The following is a 15723-nucleotide window of genomic DNA, read 5'->3' as shown; positions in this document are numbered from 1 at the left end:
TATTTAGCTTCAAATAGTCTCCTGTGGTGATTTCAAATAATTCGCGCGAGTTCCAGCAATATTCATTTTGTTGTAAGATAAGGACAGTCTTATCTTTAAAGCTTTTATTTCTTATGAGAAGTACAAAAATATTTTTTTATCATTAGAATCTTAAGATAAAATATTTTTGACATGAAATGTATAATTTTAAAGTACAAAACTCATTTTTAAAAGACAATGAACAGGTTATTTTTCAAGACGGCACAGCGCGGGATGTGAGCGAATGTAAACAAATGAAAATTATAATGACATCGTTGGATATATTTTTTCTCTTGGGACCGTCTTTCTAAATTATGTCTTCCTTTTTACCATCAGAATTAGCTCGTCTAATTCTAGGTAAGTCATTTGTGTATGTATGTTTATATAGTGCCGATAGGTAATGGCGTTCTTTTAATAGACCCACCTTTTGGAGGTCCTTTTAGTCTTTAAAGGCCAGGCAAACGTCCAAGGTGGAAAGGAATCATAAATTTAGACACGCTTCATATCCCGTGATACATTTGGTATAGATATTATTATGGACTGGTACTGATTTGCTTCATTGTTGTAATGGAACTAATGAGATATGTCGGCCAAAGCGGCTCCCGATTTGTCTTGACAGATGGGCTTTATTATAGTTACGGACGGGGAAAGCTTAACTAATCAAAAACAGCTTTTGGGATGTATGTATGATAGTGGCCACCTATATGTATTATTATGGCTAACTTTGATTACGGCAGTGTCAGGGGGTCGTTAGCCAACCCCCCCGTTAGCTAGGTTCACGGCTTGTAGGTTATGGTGGACAGTTTAGGGTAGTTGATGTCCATTTTTAATGAACACGTGAGCAACTGTCCTCTGATATGCAAAGGCTGCGAAAAGCTTTTTCCTAATTTCACAGAATTTGACTTCATTATAATTATACCGGTTCTTATGAATGTGTAGTAGGGAACTAAGTAGTCGAACTGGTAGTTCTCTTTGTTAGCTGTTGAAATGAAGGCTAAATTTGGTTAAATTCCGTTATTAACTATAGAAAAACATATATTTTCTGTTCGAGATGTTTTCATGTCCGTAACAATGATTTTACCTTGAAATATTCATTATTAGTATTTTCACATTTTTAACAGTTAAAAACATGCAATGATCCCAAAGGACTTACCGAGCGGTGCATGTCGGGAGAAGAGCTGCTCTTAACTGGAACTTTGACAAGCATGAAATTTGGAAATTTACAATTAAGACCACTGCCGTAATTGGAACATCAAAATAACATTTATTTATATAAATTATTAGTGTGTTTTTGTTTTTGTTTTAATGAATCTGACCTTGGTTACTATGAAAAAGGATTAGTGACAGAGATAAAGGACTCCCTTGAAAACAACTGTAGAAATTTAGGATTTTTGGTTAGGGAAACAACTAGTAAGATACAGGAATGGTGTCCAACTTAACCCTTTAACCCCCAAAGGACGTACTGGTACGTTTCACAAAAGCCATCCCTTTACCCCCATGAACGTACAGTACCTGTACGTCCTTGCAAAAAAATGCTATAAAATTTTTTTTTTTTTTTTCATATTTTTGATAATTTTTTGAGAAAATTAAGGCATTTTCCAAGAGAATGAGACCAACCTGACCTCTCTATGACAAAAATTAAGGCTTTTAGAGCAATTTAAAAAAAAATATACTGCCAAATATGCTGGGAAAAAAATAACCCCCTGGGGGTTAAGGGTTGGAAATTTCCAAATAGCTTGGGGGTAAAAGGGTTAACTACACCCACTTAACCTAATGTAGGATGTTGGCCTGGATTCTCTTTATTTACTCACCATAACCATAGAAAGCTGAATTGAAACTGTTTTATTATAGCATAGTACAATATTAGAACATTGTTGGTTATTAACATCTCGTTAAAAGTTTTTAATTGACGTTTTCCCAGCTTTGCTGTTATCGTTCTCCTATGTGAAGGACTTGGGTTTGTATAGTTAGGAAAAATACAAATTACTTTCAACCCTTTTACCCCCAAAGGACGTACTGGTACGTTTCACAAAAGCCATCCCTTTACCCCCATGGACGTACCGGTACGTCCTTGCAAAAAAATGCTATAAAAATTTTTATTTTTCACATTTTTGATAAATTTTTGAAAAAATTCAGGCATTTTCCAAAATAATAAGACCAACTTGACCTCTCTATGACAAAAATTAAGGCTGTTAGAGCAATTTAAAAAAAATATACTGCAAAATGTTCTGGGAATAAAATAAACCCCCTGGGTGTTAAGGGTTGGAAATTTCCAAATAGCCTGGGGGTTAAAGGGTTAAAATTTTGTCATTATTTATCACATACTTTACAATTATGGTTAGCTTGGTATTTGTGGAAAAATAATGTTTTTTTTAAATATTTAACTTAGCCGGTGAATATATAGCTGCAACTCTGTTGCTCGACAGACAAACTCTACGGAAAAAACTCGCCAGCGATCGCTACACAGGTTGCGGGTGTGCCCAACAGCGCCATCTGTCGACCAGATACCCAGCTCTTATGTAAACAAAGACTCAATTTTCTCTCTGTCGACGTGTCGACAAGACGTACTTTACTCGCTGTTGCTAAACTGGAGTTTTTCACATCATATTGGTGAAGTACTATATTCTGGTTTTGAGCTTTCGCAATGCAGGTGTTTTATCTTCATCTTAAATCTTGAACTCGTTTTGGATAGATTTATTTATGGTGACAAAGAGAGTATGGACTTTCTTTCACTTTTAAATGGCCGACCCTTCCCTTAGACGGAAGTGTGTTTAGGCTTTTAGTAATTATCTTATCACGTTATAAATTATTTATAGATTTTCCTCTATATATTTTATATCTCTCCGCCTTTATTAGGCCTCTTCGATTAACTTTCCATTTATTATAAACATATAAAAATAAATTTTAATGTTTTGTTTATATGCGACCTTTCCTGAGAGTAGGCGGTCCTAACTTGGAAACCGAAGTTAATCAACGTTGAGCCCTTTATATCGTAAATAGCTTTTAAAGAGCTAAGGATTTAAAACTTTTTAAATGTAATTTTTTATGAAAGAATTTCTTTGATAGTCTTCGTACTGTTTTCAAAGATGAACTAACGTTTAGTTTATTTATGCTACGCAGTTGTTGACGTTCAGGACGTTCAACATGCGCTCTATCGTTACGATAGAGAGAGAGTGTATCACGGTTTCACTTTGCAGTAAGAGTAAATCGATTCTGACGTTTTGTTCATTCTTTCTTAGCTTAAATGTTTTAAATTCTATTTTAAAGGAACTTTTTATTTGAAAAACCTTTCAGTTTTTTCCTTTAGTCAAATAACATGTTTTTTTGACGAAATATAATTGGGCTCTTCTCTTAGGTGCGAAATCAAGAGAGAAAGAGAGAGAGAGATAGAGACGGAGGGAGAGAGAGGAGAGAAAACGTTCCGTTCAAGCGGGTAACGTTGTTCTCGAGTTACTCTCGTCCCTAGTCTCTGTACGGGGAGGAAGGATAAAACGTTTTTAGTTTTTTATTCTCGTCCCCAGGCTATGTGCGGTGAGAGATTGAAAACGTAGTTTATATGAACTAGTGTTTAGTCTCTTTCCCAGCCACTGAATTTTTATCTTAAAATATGTTTTCTGTTTTTTGCTGGTATTAATGAGCTTGCATTATACGACTGATTTCGCAATTACTACCTTTTAATGAAGGGTAGAATTGCGTGTTTCAAGTAGAAATCAGTAAAAGTTTCGATTTCAGTGAAATAAGTGCAAAACAGAAAATCGAAGTGATAAAGTGATATGCGCAAAGTGTTACAGTGTTGCGTCCGAGGGTTCGTCTGTTCGTGCCTGTCGTTCACCTAGTCCGGGACCTCTTGCAAGCTCCCAAGCCCAGGGGAGAAGTAATGTCGAACGACTTATGGGTTCGAGAGGCCTTGATCAACGAACAGACGTTTCCCTCTATGGTATCGGGTGTATCTTACCAAGATCTCCCCTACCATAAGACGAGAGAGACGTTTTTTCTCCTCGTCATCCGAAGGCTTTTCGCATAAGAAACCTGTCACAAGGTTTCGAAGCCCTTAAGCGAAAGTCAGTCCTTTCAGGACAGGTCCAGCGTCCTGGTTACAGCCATTAGGACAGCTCTGACCCTATGCAGTCATCGGATAACTGCTCGCCGCCTAACAAAAGCGTAACAGACTCCGAGAGTCTTTTTTGTTGGCAAAGTGTTGCGGTCACAGACGTTACCCTCGTCTCTTACCACAACCATTTCCGTTGATCCTTAATGGGTTGTATGGCAAGACATGCAGAATATGCTTGCCTCCCTTATGGAAGACTATTCTGCCGATTAGTCCGTTGAGTCTAGCCGTTTATCTCATCGATATCCTGGCTTTCAGCCAACCTAACGTTCCTTTGTGCTTCCTGTTGACGTTGGCGTAGCTAAGTCACGTCAGTCAGGTTGTTTAGAACCACACTCGATGCGGTCTCGTGTGGATTTTCAGCCGCATTTGGACGTTAGGCCACTTGCTGATGCTCCTGTTGACGTTCAAGACGTTCGCTAACAATTGGAGTTGACTTGTTTTGACGCTGTGCGTCAACCTCCGCATTCTAGAGTCATTTTGACTGATCAGTCTAGGCAGTCAAAGCAGTCTCGAGTGGACGCTGTGCGTCCTCACGCACCTGTTGTGGTTGACAGTTCAGTTGTTGACAGTTCACAGACTGTCAAGCAGTTACATGACGTTGCGTTCTGGTCCGCTACTAATGCACCTGTGAGTGTGGACTCTGCTTGTAAAGCATTGCCACCACGGTAGGTCTCTCCCTTGCTTGAGACTCAGCTTTTATCGGACAAGGTTCCTGTAGATGAGGAAGTTGCTGTTCCCCCTCCTACTGATATTCCCTTGAGGACTCTGTCAGATGGAGAGGAGCCTAAAGCTGCTTAGCCCCCTATGGACTTTTAATTAAATCATGATGATTTTTTTTAAGGATCTTTGTCCGGATCTTTTTGTAACTGCTGCTCCTCGTTCGCCTAAACGTCAGAGCTTACACTAGGCCTAGCTACTTCGAAGCCGTTGTTTTTAAGCTAGTGCTCTCTCGCTCTCCTAGAGAGCTTTACGTTGGCTAGGCGACTGGTTTATCACCAGGAGGAGTTTGGGGGATACAGCCTTTGCTTTCCCTTCTTTTAAACTGGCTTATAGAGCGAGAGTCTGATATGACACGAGAGAAGTTCTCGGCTTTGGAGTTCATGCCTCTGCCCAGATAGACTTCTCAAATCTCGTAGACTCTCCCTGGCGCCTGGCCAGGAGACGCTCCAAGTTTTTTACAGGTCAACTTCACAGCTGTTTTCGAGCCTTTGAAGTTTTGCTGTACAATTATGTCATGCATAAACAAGGCTTTCAGGGATGGAAAGCGGTACCGCCTCAGTCGCTAACCCCGTCTGTTGCTGCACCTGCTCCCGTAGACCCTAAATGGGCTTTGCTGCAAGACATGCAGTCCAAGCTTGCGTCCTTGATAGAGGACTTTAATGCGAAGAAGGTTGCTGCCGAACCTTCTGGCCAACAACCTTCCAACCGGTCGGTTGTGCGCCCTGTTGACGCTGAGGTAACCTTCTCGCGTCTGCCAGTTGAGGTGGTTCCTCCACCGATGCGACCCAGTGTGGGTTGCCAGCCGCACGTTGACGTTAAGCGACGCTCGGAGGTGGTTGTTGACGTTCAGGACGTTCAACAACCAGCTGAGGTGACTTGTTTTGACGCAGTGCGTCAACCTCAGCAACCCGGTAGGGTGTTGACTGCACAACCCAGACGGTCTAGACAGTCTCGGGTTGACGCTGTGCTTCCTCGCGCACCCATGGTTGTTGACAGTTCACAGACTGTGCAGCAGTTCCATGATGTTGCGTCCGGCTCCGTCACGCATGCACCAGTGCGACCGGACTCAGCGAGCCAGACGTTGCCCACTCCGTTGCCGTTTCCTCATCAGTTTTCGGATGAGGAACCCTCTGATGAGGATGTTGCTGAACAACAAGACGATCAGCCCCCAGAATAGATCAAGCCCTGCTATCCATCCAGAAGATGCTGAAGAAGGAACGCTGCTCAGTCAGGCAGTGGATGAGTCTGGTAGGGACGCTGTCATCCGTGGAACAATTTGTGTCACTAGGAAGACTACACCTCCGTCCTCTTCAATACCATCTAGCTTTTCACTGGAAAAAGGACAAGACGCTAGAAGCGGTCTCGATCCCGGTTTCCGAAAAGATAAAGTCTTGTCTGACTTGGTGGAAGGACAATATCAACCTAAGAGAGGGTCTTCCCCTGGCTGTTCAGACTCCCAACCACGTTCTCTTCTCGGACGCATCGGACGTGGGCTGGGGCGCGACACTAGACGGTCGGGAATGCTCAGGACTGTGGAACTCGAGTCAGAGGAGCATGCATATCAACTGCAAGGAGCTGTTGGCAGTACATCTGGCCTTGAAAAGCTTCAAGTCTCTCCTTCGAGGCAAAGTGGTGGAAGTTAACTCGGACAACACCACGGCCTTGGCGTACATCTCCAAACAAGGAGGTACCCACTCACTGACGTTGTACGAGATCGCAAGGGACCTGCTCATCTGGTCAAAAGGTCAAGACATCTCCCTAGTAACGAGGTTCATCCAAGGCGACTTGAACGTCATAGCAGATTGTCTCAGTCGGAAAGGGCAAGTAATTCCAACCGAATGGACCCTCCACAAGGATGTGTGCAAGAGACTTTGGGCCACTTGGGGTAAACCATCCATAGATCTCTTTGCAACCTCGCTGACCAAGAGGCTTCCAATCTATTGCTCTCCAGTCCCGGACCCAGCAGCAATACATATAGATGCTTTCCTCCTAGATTGGTCACATCTGGATCTCTACGCATTCCCACCGTTCAAGATTGTCAACAAGGTACTGCAGAAGTTCGCCTCTCACGAAGGGACAAGGTTGACGTTAGTTGCTTCCCTCTGGCCCGCGAGAGAATGGTTCACCGAGATACTTCGATGGTTAGTAGACGTTCCCAGAAGTCTTCCTCTAAGGGTAGACCTTCTACGTCAGCCACACGTAAAGAAGGTACTCCAAAGCCTCCACGCTCTTCGTCTGACTGCCTTCAGACTATCGAAAGACTCTCGAGAGCTAGAGGCTTTTCGAAGGAAGCAGCCAGTGCGATTGCTAGAGCAAGGAGAGCGTCTTCCATTAGAGTCTACCAATCGAAGTGGGAAGTCTTCCGAGACTGGTGCAAGTCAGTTTCTGTATCCTCGACCAGTACCTCTGTAGCTCAAATAGCTGATTTTCTCTTATACCTGAGAAAAGGACGATCCCTTTCAGCTCCCACTATCAAGGGCTACAGAAGCATGTTGGCATCGGTCTTCCGGCATAGAGGCTTAGATCTTTCCAAACATAAAGATCTGCAAGACCTCCTTAAGTCTTTTGAGACCACCAAGGAGCGTCGTTTGGCTACCCCTGGATGGAATTTAGACGTGGTACTAAGATTCCTCATGTCAGACAGGTTTGAGCCGTTACAATCAGCCTCCCTGAAAGATCTCACTCTTAAGACTCTTTTCCTGGTATGCTTAGCCTCGGCTAAAAGAGTCAGTGAGATTCATGCCTTCAGCAAGAACATCGGATTTTCGTCGGAAAAAGCCACTTGTTCGCTGCAACTTGGTTTTCTAGCCAAAAATGAGCTGCCTTCTCGGCCTTGGCCTAAATCTTTCGATATTCCCAGCTTATCGGAGATCGTAGGCAATGAACTAGAAAGAGTCTTATGCCCTGTTAGAGCTCTTAAGTTCTATTTAAAGCGTACTAAACCTTTACGAGGCCAATCTGAAGCTTTATGGTGTTCAGTTAAGAAACCATCCTTGCCTATGTCAAAGAATGCTTGATCAGACTTTATCAGATTGTTAATACGAGAAGCTCATTCACATCTGAGTGAGGAAGACCGAACTTTGCTTAAGGTGAAGACGCACGAAGTTAGAGCTGTAACAACTTCCGTGGTCTTTAAGCAAAATATATCTCTGCAAAGTATAATGGACGCAACCTATTGGAGAAGCAAGTCAGTGTTCGCGTCATTATACTTGAAAGATGTCCAGTCTCTTTACGAGAACTGCTACACATTGGGACCATTCGTAGCAGCGAGTGCAGTAGTGGGTGAGGGCTCAACCACTACAATTCCCTAATTCCTTATCCTTTTAATCTGTCTCTTGAAATGTTGTTTTTTTATGGGTTGTCCGGAAGGCTAAGAAGCCTTTCGCATCCTGGTTGATTTGGCGGGTGGTCAAAGTCATTTCTTGAGAGCGCCTAGATTAGGGGTTTGATGAGGTCCTGTTGTATGGGTTGCAACCCTTGATACTTCAGCTCCTAGGGGTCGATCAGCATCCTAAGAGGATCGCGAGGCTCCGTAAGGAAGACGTACTTAAAAGGCAGAGTAATTGTTCAAGTCGACTTCCTTACCAGGTACCTATTTATTTTGTTTTTGTTATTTTGATAACTTCTAAAATGAAATAAAAAACTCTTAGCTCATAAAATGTAAACATATATTACTGGTCTCTACCCACCATCCTGGGTGTGAATCAGCTATATATTCACCGGCTAAGTTAAATATTTAAAAATGATATTTTAATTATAAAATAAATTTTTGAATATACTTACCCGGTGAATATATAATTTTCAATATTAAACTTACCCGATAATCATGTAGCTGTCAACTCCGTTGCCCGACAGAATTCTATGGAGGGATACGCCAGCTATCACAATACTAGAAGGGGGTGTACTTACCAGCGCCACCTGTGGCCAGGTACTCAAGTACTTCTTGTTGACACCTCCTCAATTATTCCTCTGTCGTGCTTCCGGCAAGACGTTCTGGGATACGCTTATGTTCTTGGAGTATTTTCACGACTTTGGTGAAGTATTTCTCTTTGATTTCGGCTGTCGCTTTACTGGAAACTTCTATATTAGCTTAGTTAGCTTTTGGAATTAATTTGATTAATTATGGTGACGAAGAGAGTATGAACTCTCTTTCACCTTTAAATGGCCGACCCTTCCCTTAGACGGAAGTGTTGGTGTCTAAGAGAGTATAGACTCTCTTTCTTAATTTTGCTTAACAAAAGTTATAGATTTATTTTATATCTCTCCGCCTCTTATAGGCCTCTTCGATTAACTTCCTTTTATTATAAACTTATTAAAATTAATTTTTATATTTGTTTATATTCGACCTTCCTAATAGTAGGCGGTCTTTTCTTGGTACCGAAGTTAATTAACATTGAGCCCGTCATTTTGGTTTTACCTGTTAACATATTATGCTATTTTAATGTCTTTGAAAGAATTTCTTTGATAGTCTCGTACTGTTTTCAAAGTTGAACTAACGTTTTGTTTTGTCTCTGCAGTTGTTGACGTTCAGAACGTTCAACTTGCGCTCTATCGTTACGATAGAGAAAGAATTTTCACGGTTTCACGTTGCAGTAAGAGTAACCGTGTCTAGCGTTTTGTTCATTCTTTCTTAACTTAATGGTTTTAATCCTAATAAAGGAACTTTTCATTTTGGGAAATATTTCAGTTTTTTCCTTTAACAATAATATGTTTTAACGATATATATGATTGGGCTCTTCTCTCAGGTTCTAAGTCAAGAGAGAGAGAGAGAGAGAGAGATAGAGACGGAGGGAGAAAGAGGAGGATAAACGTTTCATTCAAGCGAGTAACGTTGTTATCGTTTTTGCTCTTCTCCCTAGTCTCTTTAGGGGAAGAAGGTAAACGTTTCTAGAGTGATCTAGTGTTTAGTCTCTTTCCAGCCACTGAATTATTTATCTTTCATTAGATTTTTCTGTTACATTGTAATTCTGTTTTCGCAATTACTAATTTTTGAGAAAGGATAGAATTGCGTGTTTCAGGTACAAACCACTTAAAGTTTCGAGTTCAGTGAAATAAGTGCAAACAGAAAATCAAAGTGATAAGTGATTAGCGCAAAGTGTGTCAGTGTTGTGCGTGAGGGTACTTCTGTGCGCGCCAGTCGTCCTCCCAGTCCGGGACCTCTTGCAAGCTCCCAAGCCCAGGGGAGAAGCAATGTCGAAGGGCAGAAGGGTTCAGCAGGCCTTGATCGGCGCACAGAAGTATCCTCGGTGGTTGTGGGCGTGTCTTACCGAGACCGTCACTCCCACCCGCAGACGATTGAGCCCTTATTTTGCTCGTCTGCAGAAGAAATTTAGGGGAGAAAACGCTGGTCTCAGGTCTCAAGACCTCTTAAACGTAAAGTCCAGACCTATGCCAGACGTACGAAGTTAGAGTTCAACAACCCGGATGCAGTCATTGGGTTAGCTCTGACTCTCCTCAGTCATCAGTTGAATGCACTCCGCCTAAGAGGAGTAAGGTTCTGCCACAACAGAGCTCGACTGTTAAGGCTTTACCTCAGCCTACTGTAGTTTCTGCCGACCCCAAGTGGACTCTACTACAGTCCATGCAAGCACAGCTTTCGGACTTGATGCGTGAGTGTCGGGCTGAGAGTGTTGCGCCTCCGCCTCCGCCTACACTCCCTCCGCCTGCGCTCGCTCCGCCTGATCGCAGTACCACCTGCCAGGCGTACGATGTTGAGCCACGTTCTGAGTTTGCTGTTCCCAGTGGTGTTCAGCCTCCGCCTTCCTTAAGGCAACCTTTACAATGGGATCAGGAGGATTATACCTCTCTTCCTCCGCCTCCACTTGCTGCTCCACCAGTGATGCAACACTCGGTGGAGGTACAACAACCTCTCCCGTCCATGAGTCAGTCTCCTCAGCTCTCGCTGCAGCGAGCTCAACCCTCCTCAAGGCAAGCACCTCAACACCTTAGCCTTGCGCCTCAGGAGCCTCAACTTGTGAGATTTTTACTGCGTTCTGCGCAGCCACTACCTTTTCGCTCTCAGCTCACACCGCAGGAACCTCAACTCGTTCCTCAGGAACTTGCTACTGCGCATCCGCCAACCACTCAGCAAGCGCAACCCTTGAGTTCAGCCACTCATGCCAGGAGTCAGCCTCCTCCACCCATGCGCCTACCTTCTGCTACTTCCTTTGATCAGCCTTTGCAGACTGAGCCTCAGGTGTTCCCTCAACAGAGTCTTGAAGAGGAAACCACAACTATTGTTGTTCCAGCTCGTTCTGACTCTGCTGTTCAGCATACCTTACCTCCATTTTCAAACCTTATGATAATGGAGGTTATTTGTATTACTTATAAAAATATATTTGTATTCCTGGCAATATATTTTTAACAATATCGCAAAATATGGCAAAAATATGAATCATGAGTTATGAATGTAAGGTATATATTATGTTGATATTAAAACCCCATGCAAGCATGCATAAAGCACTCTAGCACTGGTCATGGAATTTCTGAGAAATGTTAAACGCCATGCACACGCTCTGCTTACCTTACATGCTCTGCTTACAGCATGCTCTGCATACTACATGCTCTGCATACAGCATGCTCTGCATTCAGCATGCTCTGCATACAACATGCTCTACATACAGCATGCTCTGCATACAGCATGCTCTGCATACAACATGCTCTGCATACAGCATGCTCTGCATTCAGCATGCTCTGCATACAACATGCTCTGCATACAGCATGCTCTGCATTCAGCATGCTCTGCATACAACATGCTCTACATACAGCATGCTCTGCATACAGCATACTCTGCATACAACATGCTCTGCATACCTTACCGCATGCTTCTCAGTCACACATCTTTGGTTGTTGCCAACTCACTAGACTGTCAAGCAGTTTCATAACGTTGCCTTCTAGTCTGCTGCTTTTGCACCAGTGAACCCTCACTGAGAGAACTTAGCTTTTCTAGGATATGGTCCCTGTAGATGAGAAAGTTCTTTTCTCCCTCCTTCTGATATTCCCTTGAGGACTCTGTCATTTGGAGGGAGCCTTTAGCTGCATAGCCTCCTATGGACTTTTATTTAAGCATAACATGCTTCCAGGGAAGGTAATGGTTCCACTTCAGTCGCTAATCCCGTCTGTTACCACACCTGCTCCCATAGACCTTGAGCTGTGTTACAAGACATGCAGTCCAAGCTTAGTCCTTGTTAGAGGATTTTTTGTTTACGGAGTCTATGTGTCACGGGGAAGACGTTCAACAACCAACAGAAGTGACTTGTGACGCAGTGCGGCAACCTCAGCAACCCGATAAGGAGTTTGTCTGTACGACCCAGACAGTCTAGACAGATTCGGGTTGTCACTGTACTTCCTCGCTTGCCCATGATTGACAGTTCACAGACTGTGCAGCAGTACCATGATCTTGTGTCCGGCTCCGTCAGACGACTGGCTTTTAAGAGCTCCCACAAGTCGTCGCTGTCTGGAGATTTTCAAATGGACTATGGATCTGACCAAGGAACTGGGCCTCCTGGTCAATTTTGAGGAGTCTCAGCTCGTCCCATCCCAGACCATTGTCTCCTTGGGTATGGATCTTCAGAGTCGAGCTTTTCGGACTTTTCCGTCGGCCCCAAGGATCTTCCAAGCCCTAGAATGCATCCAGAGCATGCTGAGAAGGAACCGATGCTCAGTCAGGTAGTGGATGAGTCTAACAGGGACACTTTCATCGCTGGCCCTGTTCATCGTGTTAGGGAGACTCCACCTCCCCCCCCTTCAGTATCATCTAGCTGCTCACTGGATAAAGGACATGACGCTAGAGACGGTCTCAGTTCCTGTTTCCGAAGAGAGGAGGTCTTCTCTCGCGTGGTGTAAGAACAGCTTTCTTCTCAAGGAAGTCTACCTTTGGCTGTTCAGAAACACGACCGCCGTCTCCTCTCGGACGCATCAGACACGGGCTGGGGTGCGACTTTGGACGGACAAGAATGCTCGGGAACATGGAATCAGGAGCAAAGGACACTTCACATCAATTGCAAGGAGTTGTTGGCGGTTATTCTGGCCTTGATAAACTTCAAGTCCCTCCAGCTTAACAAAGTGGTGGAGGTGGACTCTGACAACACCACAGCCCTGGCTTACATCTTCAAGCAGGGAGGGACTCTTTCGTGGAAGTTGTTCTAGATCGCAAGGGACCTACTCATCTGGTCTAAAGATCGAAAGCTAACTGGTAACGAGGTTCATTCAGGGCGGTATGAATGTCATGGCAGATCACCTCAGACAGAAGGGTCAGGTCATCCCCACAGAGTGGACCCTTCTCAAGAATGTTTGCAGCAGACTTTGGGCCCTGTGGGGTCAGCCAACCATAGATCTGTTCACTACCTCGATAACCTAGAGACTCCTGTTGTATTGTTCTCCGATTCCAGACCCAGCAGCAGTTCACGTGGATGCTTTTCTGCTGGATTGGTTCCATCTCGACCTGTATGCATTCCCGCCGTTCAAGATTGTCAACAGGGTACTTCAGAAGTTCTCCTCTCACAAAGGGACACGGCTGACGTTGGTTGGCTCCGCTCTGGCCCGCGAGATAATGGTTCTTAGAGGTACTGCAATGGCTGGTCGACATTCCCAGGACTCTTCCTCTAAGAGTGAACCTTCTAAGTCTACCTCACGTAAAGAAGGTACACCCAATCCTCCACGCTCTTCGTCTGACTGCCTTCAGACTTTCGAAAGACTCTCAAGAGCTAGGGGCTTTTCGAAGGAGGCAGCCAGAGCGATTGCCAAAGCAAGGAGAACATCCACTCTCAGAATCTATCAGTCTATAGGGGAAGTCTTCCGTAGCTGGTACAAGACCAATGCAGTTTCCTCAACCAGTACCACTGTAACCCAGATTGCTGACTTCCTGTTATATCTAAGGAAAGTAAGATCCCTTTCAGCTCCTACGATCAAGGGTTACAGAAGTATGTTGGCAGCGGTTTTCCGCCACAGAGGCTTGGATCTTTCCACCAACAAAGATCTACAAGACCTCCCTAGGTCTTTTGAGACCTCAAAGGAACGTCGGTTGTCCACTCCAGGCTGGAATCTAGACGTGGTCCTAAGGTTCCTTATGTCATCAAGATTTGAACCTCTCCAATCAGCCTCTTTTTAGGACCTCACATTAAAAACTCTTTTCCTCGTGTGCTTGACAACAGCTAAAAGAGTAAGTGAGATCCACGCCTTCAGCAGGATCATTGTTTTCACATCTGAAACGGCTACATGTTCCTTGCAGCTCGGTTTTTGCTAAACGAGCTTCCTTCACGTCCTTGGCCTAAGTCGTTCGAGATCCCAAGCCTGTCCAACTTGGTGGGGAATGATCTGAAGAGAGTACTTTGCCCAGTTAGAGCTCTTAGGTACTATCTAAAAAGGTCTTAACCTTTACAAGGACAATCAGAAGCCTTATAGTGTGCTATCAAGAAACCTTCTTTTCCAAGTTCTAAGAACTCAGTTTCTTACTATTCAGGCTTCTGATTAGAGAAACACATTCTCATCTGAAGGAAGAAGACCTTGCTTTGCTGAAGGTAAGGACACATGAAGTGGGAGCTGTGGCTACTTCAGTGGCCTTCAAACAGAGCCATTCTCTGCAGAGTGTTATGGATGCAACCTATTGGAGAAGCAAGTCAGTGTTCGCATCATTCTATCTCAAAGATGTCCAGTCTCTTTACGAGTACTGCTACACCCTGGGACCATTCGTAGCAACGAATGCAGTAGTAGGCGAGGGCTCAGCCACTACATTCCCATAATCCCATAACCTTTTAACCTTTCTCTTGAATACTTTTTATGGGTTGTACGGTCGGCTAAGAAGCCTTCCACATCCTTGTTGATTTGGCGGGTGGTCAATTCTTTCTTGAGAAGCGCCGAGGTTAAAGGTTGTGATGAGGTCCTTTAGTATGGGTTGCAGCCCTGTATACTTTAGCACCTTTGAGTTGATTCAGCCTCCCAAGAGGAACGCTGCGCTCAGTAAGGAAGACGATCTTATTAAAGGCAGAGTAACGGTTCAAGTCGACTTCCTTACCAGGTACTTATTATTTCATTGTTATTGTGGATAACTGATTATATGAAATACGGGATACTTAGCTATCCTTTAATCTTGTACACTGGTTTTCACCCACCCCCCTGGGTGTGAATCAGCTACATGATTATCGGGTAAGTTTAATATTGAAAAATGTTATTTTTATTAGTAAAATAAATTTTTGAATATACTTACCCGATAATCATGATTTAATCGACCCTCCCTTCCTCCCCATAGAGAACCAGTGGACCGAGGAATAATTGAGGAGGTGTCAACAAGAAGTACTTGAGTACCTGGCCACAGGTGGCGCTGGTAAGTACACCCCCTTCTAGTATTGTGATAGCTGGCGTATCCCTCCATAGAATTCTGTCGGGCAACGGAGTTGACAGCTACATGATTATCGGGTAAGTATATTCAAAAATTTATTTTACTAATAAAAATAACATATTAAATGACCCTCCCTTCCTCCCCAATAGAGACGCAGTGGGACGAGGAGAAAATTGAGTCTTTGTTTACATAAGAGCTGGGTATCTGGTCGACAGATGGCGCTGTTGGGCACACCCGCAACCTGTGTAGCGATCCCTGGCGAGTTTTTTCCGTAGAGTTTGTCTGTCGAGCAACAGAGTTGCAGCTATATATTCACCGGGTAAGTATATTCAAAAATTTATTTTATAATTAAAATATCATTTTTTTTTTTTACAGGTTATTTAGAGGAGAATGGCTTTGAAAAATCATCTCAAACTCTACTCAAGGAAGTGCCCGAGTTGGGTGAATTTTCTCAGTTACGAAAACAAGGAAAGAAGATCAATACTCTTGTTGGTAATAATTCTTTGGAAGAGATTCTTATGGATTTCTCTGCCACAAA

At 43.6% G+C, this 15723-nt stretch overlaps 1 protein-coding gene across 1 annotated transcript in view; it reads left to right on the top strand.

Moving 5' to 3' along the window:
• The first annotated feature begins 284 nt into the window (after positions 1–284).
• The window catches only part of LOC137639885 (protein NPAT-like), an 81654-nt gene continuing 66215 nt past the window's right edge, over positions 285–15723 (top strand). Inside the window, exon 1 of the mRNA XM_068372148.1 lies at positions 285–375. Within this exon, the coding sequence (XP_068228249.1) occupies positions 333–375 (43 nt within the window). The 5' untranslated portion in view covers positions 285–332. The remainder of the gene's footprint in view (positions 376–15723) is intronic.

The sequence above is a fragment of the Palaemon carinicauda genome, chromosome 4 (assembly GCF_036898095.1).
Source record: "Palaemon carinicauda isolate YSFRI2023 chromosome 4, ASM3689809v2, whole genome shotgun sequence".
In the NCBI taxonomy this organism is placed as follows: domain Eukaryota; kingdom Metazoa; phylum Arthropoda; class Malacostraca; order Decapoda; family Palaemonidae; genus Palaemon; species Palaemon carinicauda.
The sequence above is the reverse complement of the archived record's forward strand: the minus strand, read 5'-3'. Positions and strand labels throughout refer to the sequence as shown.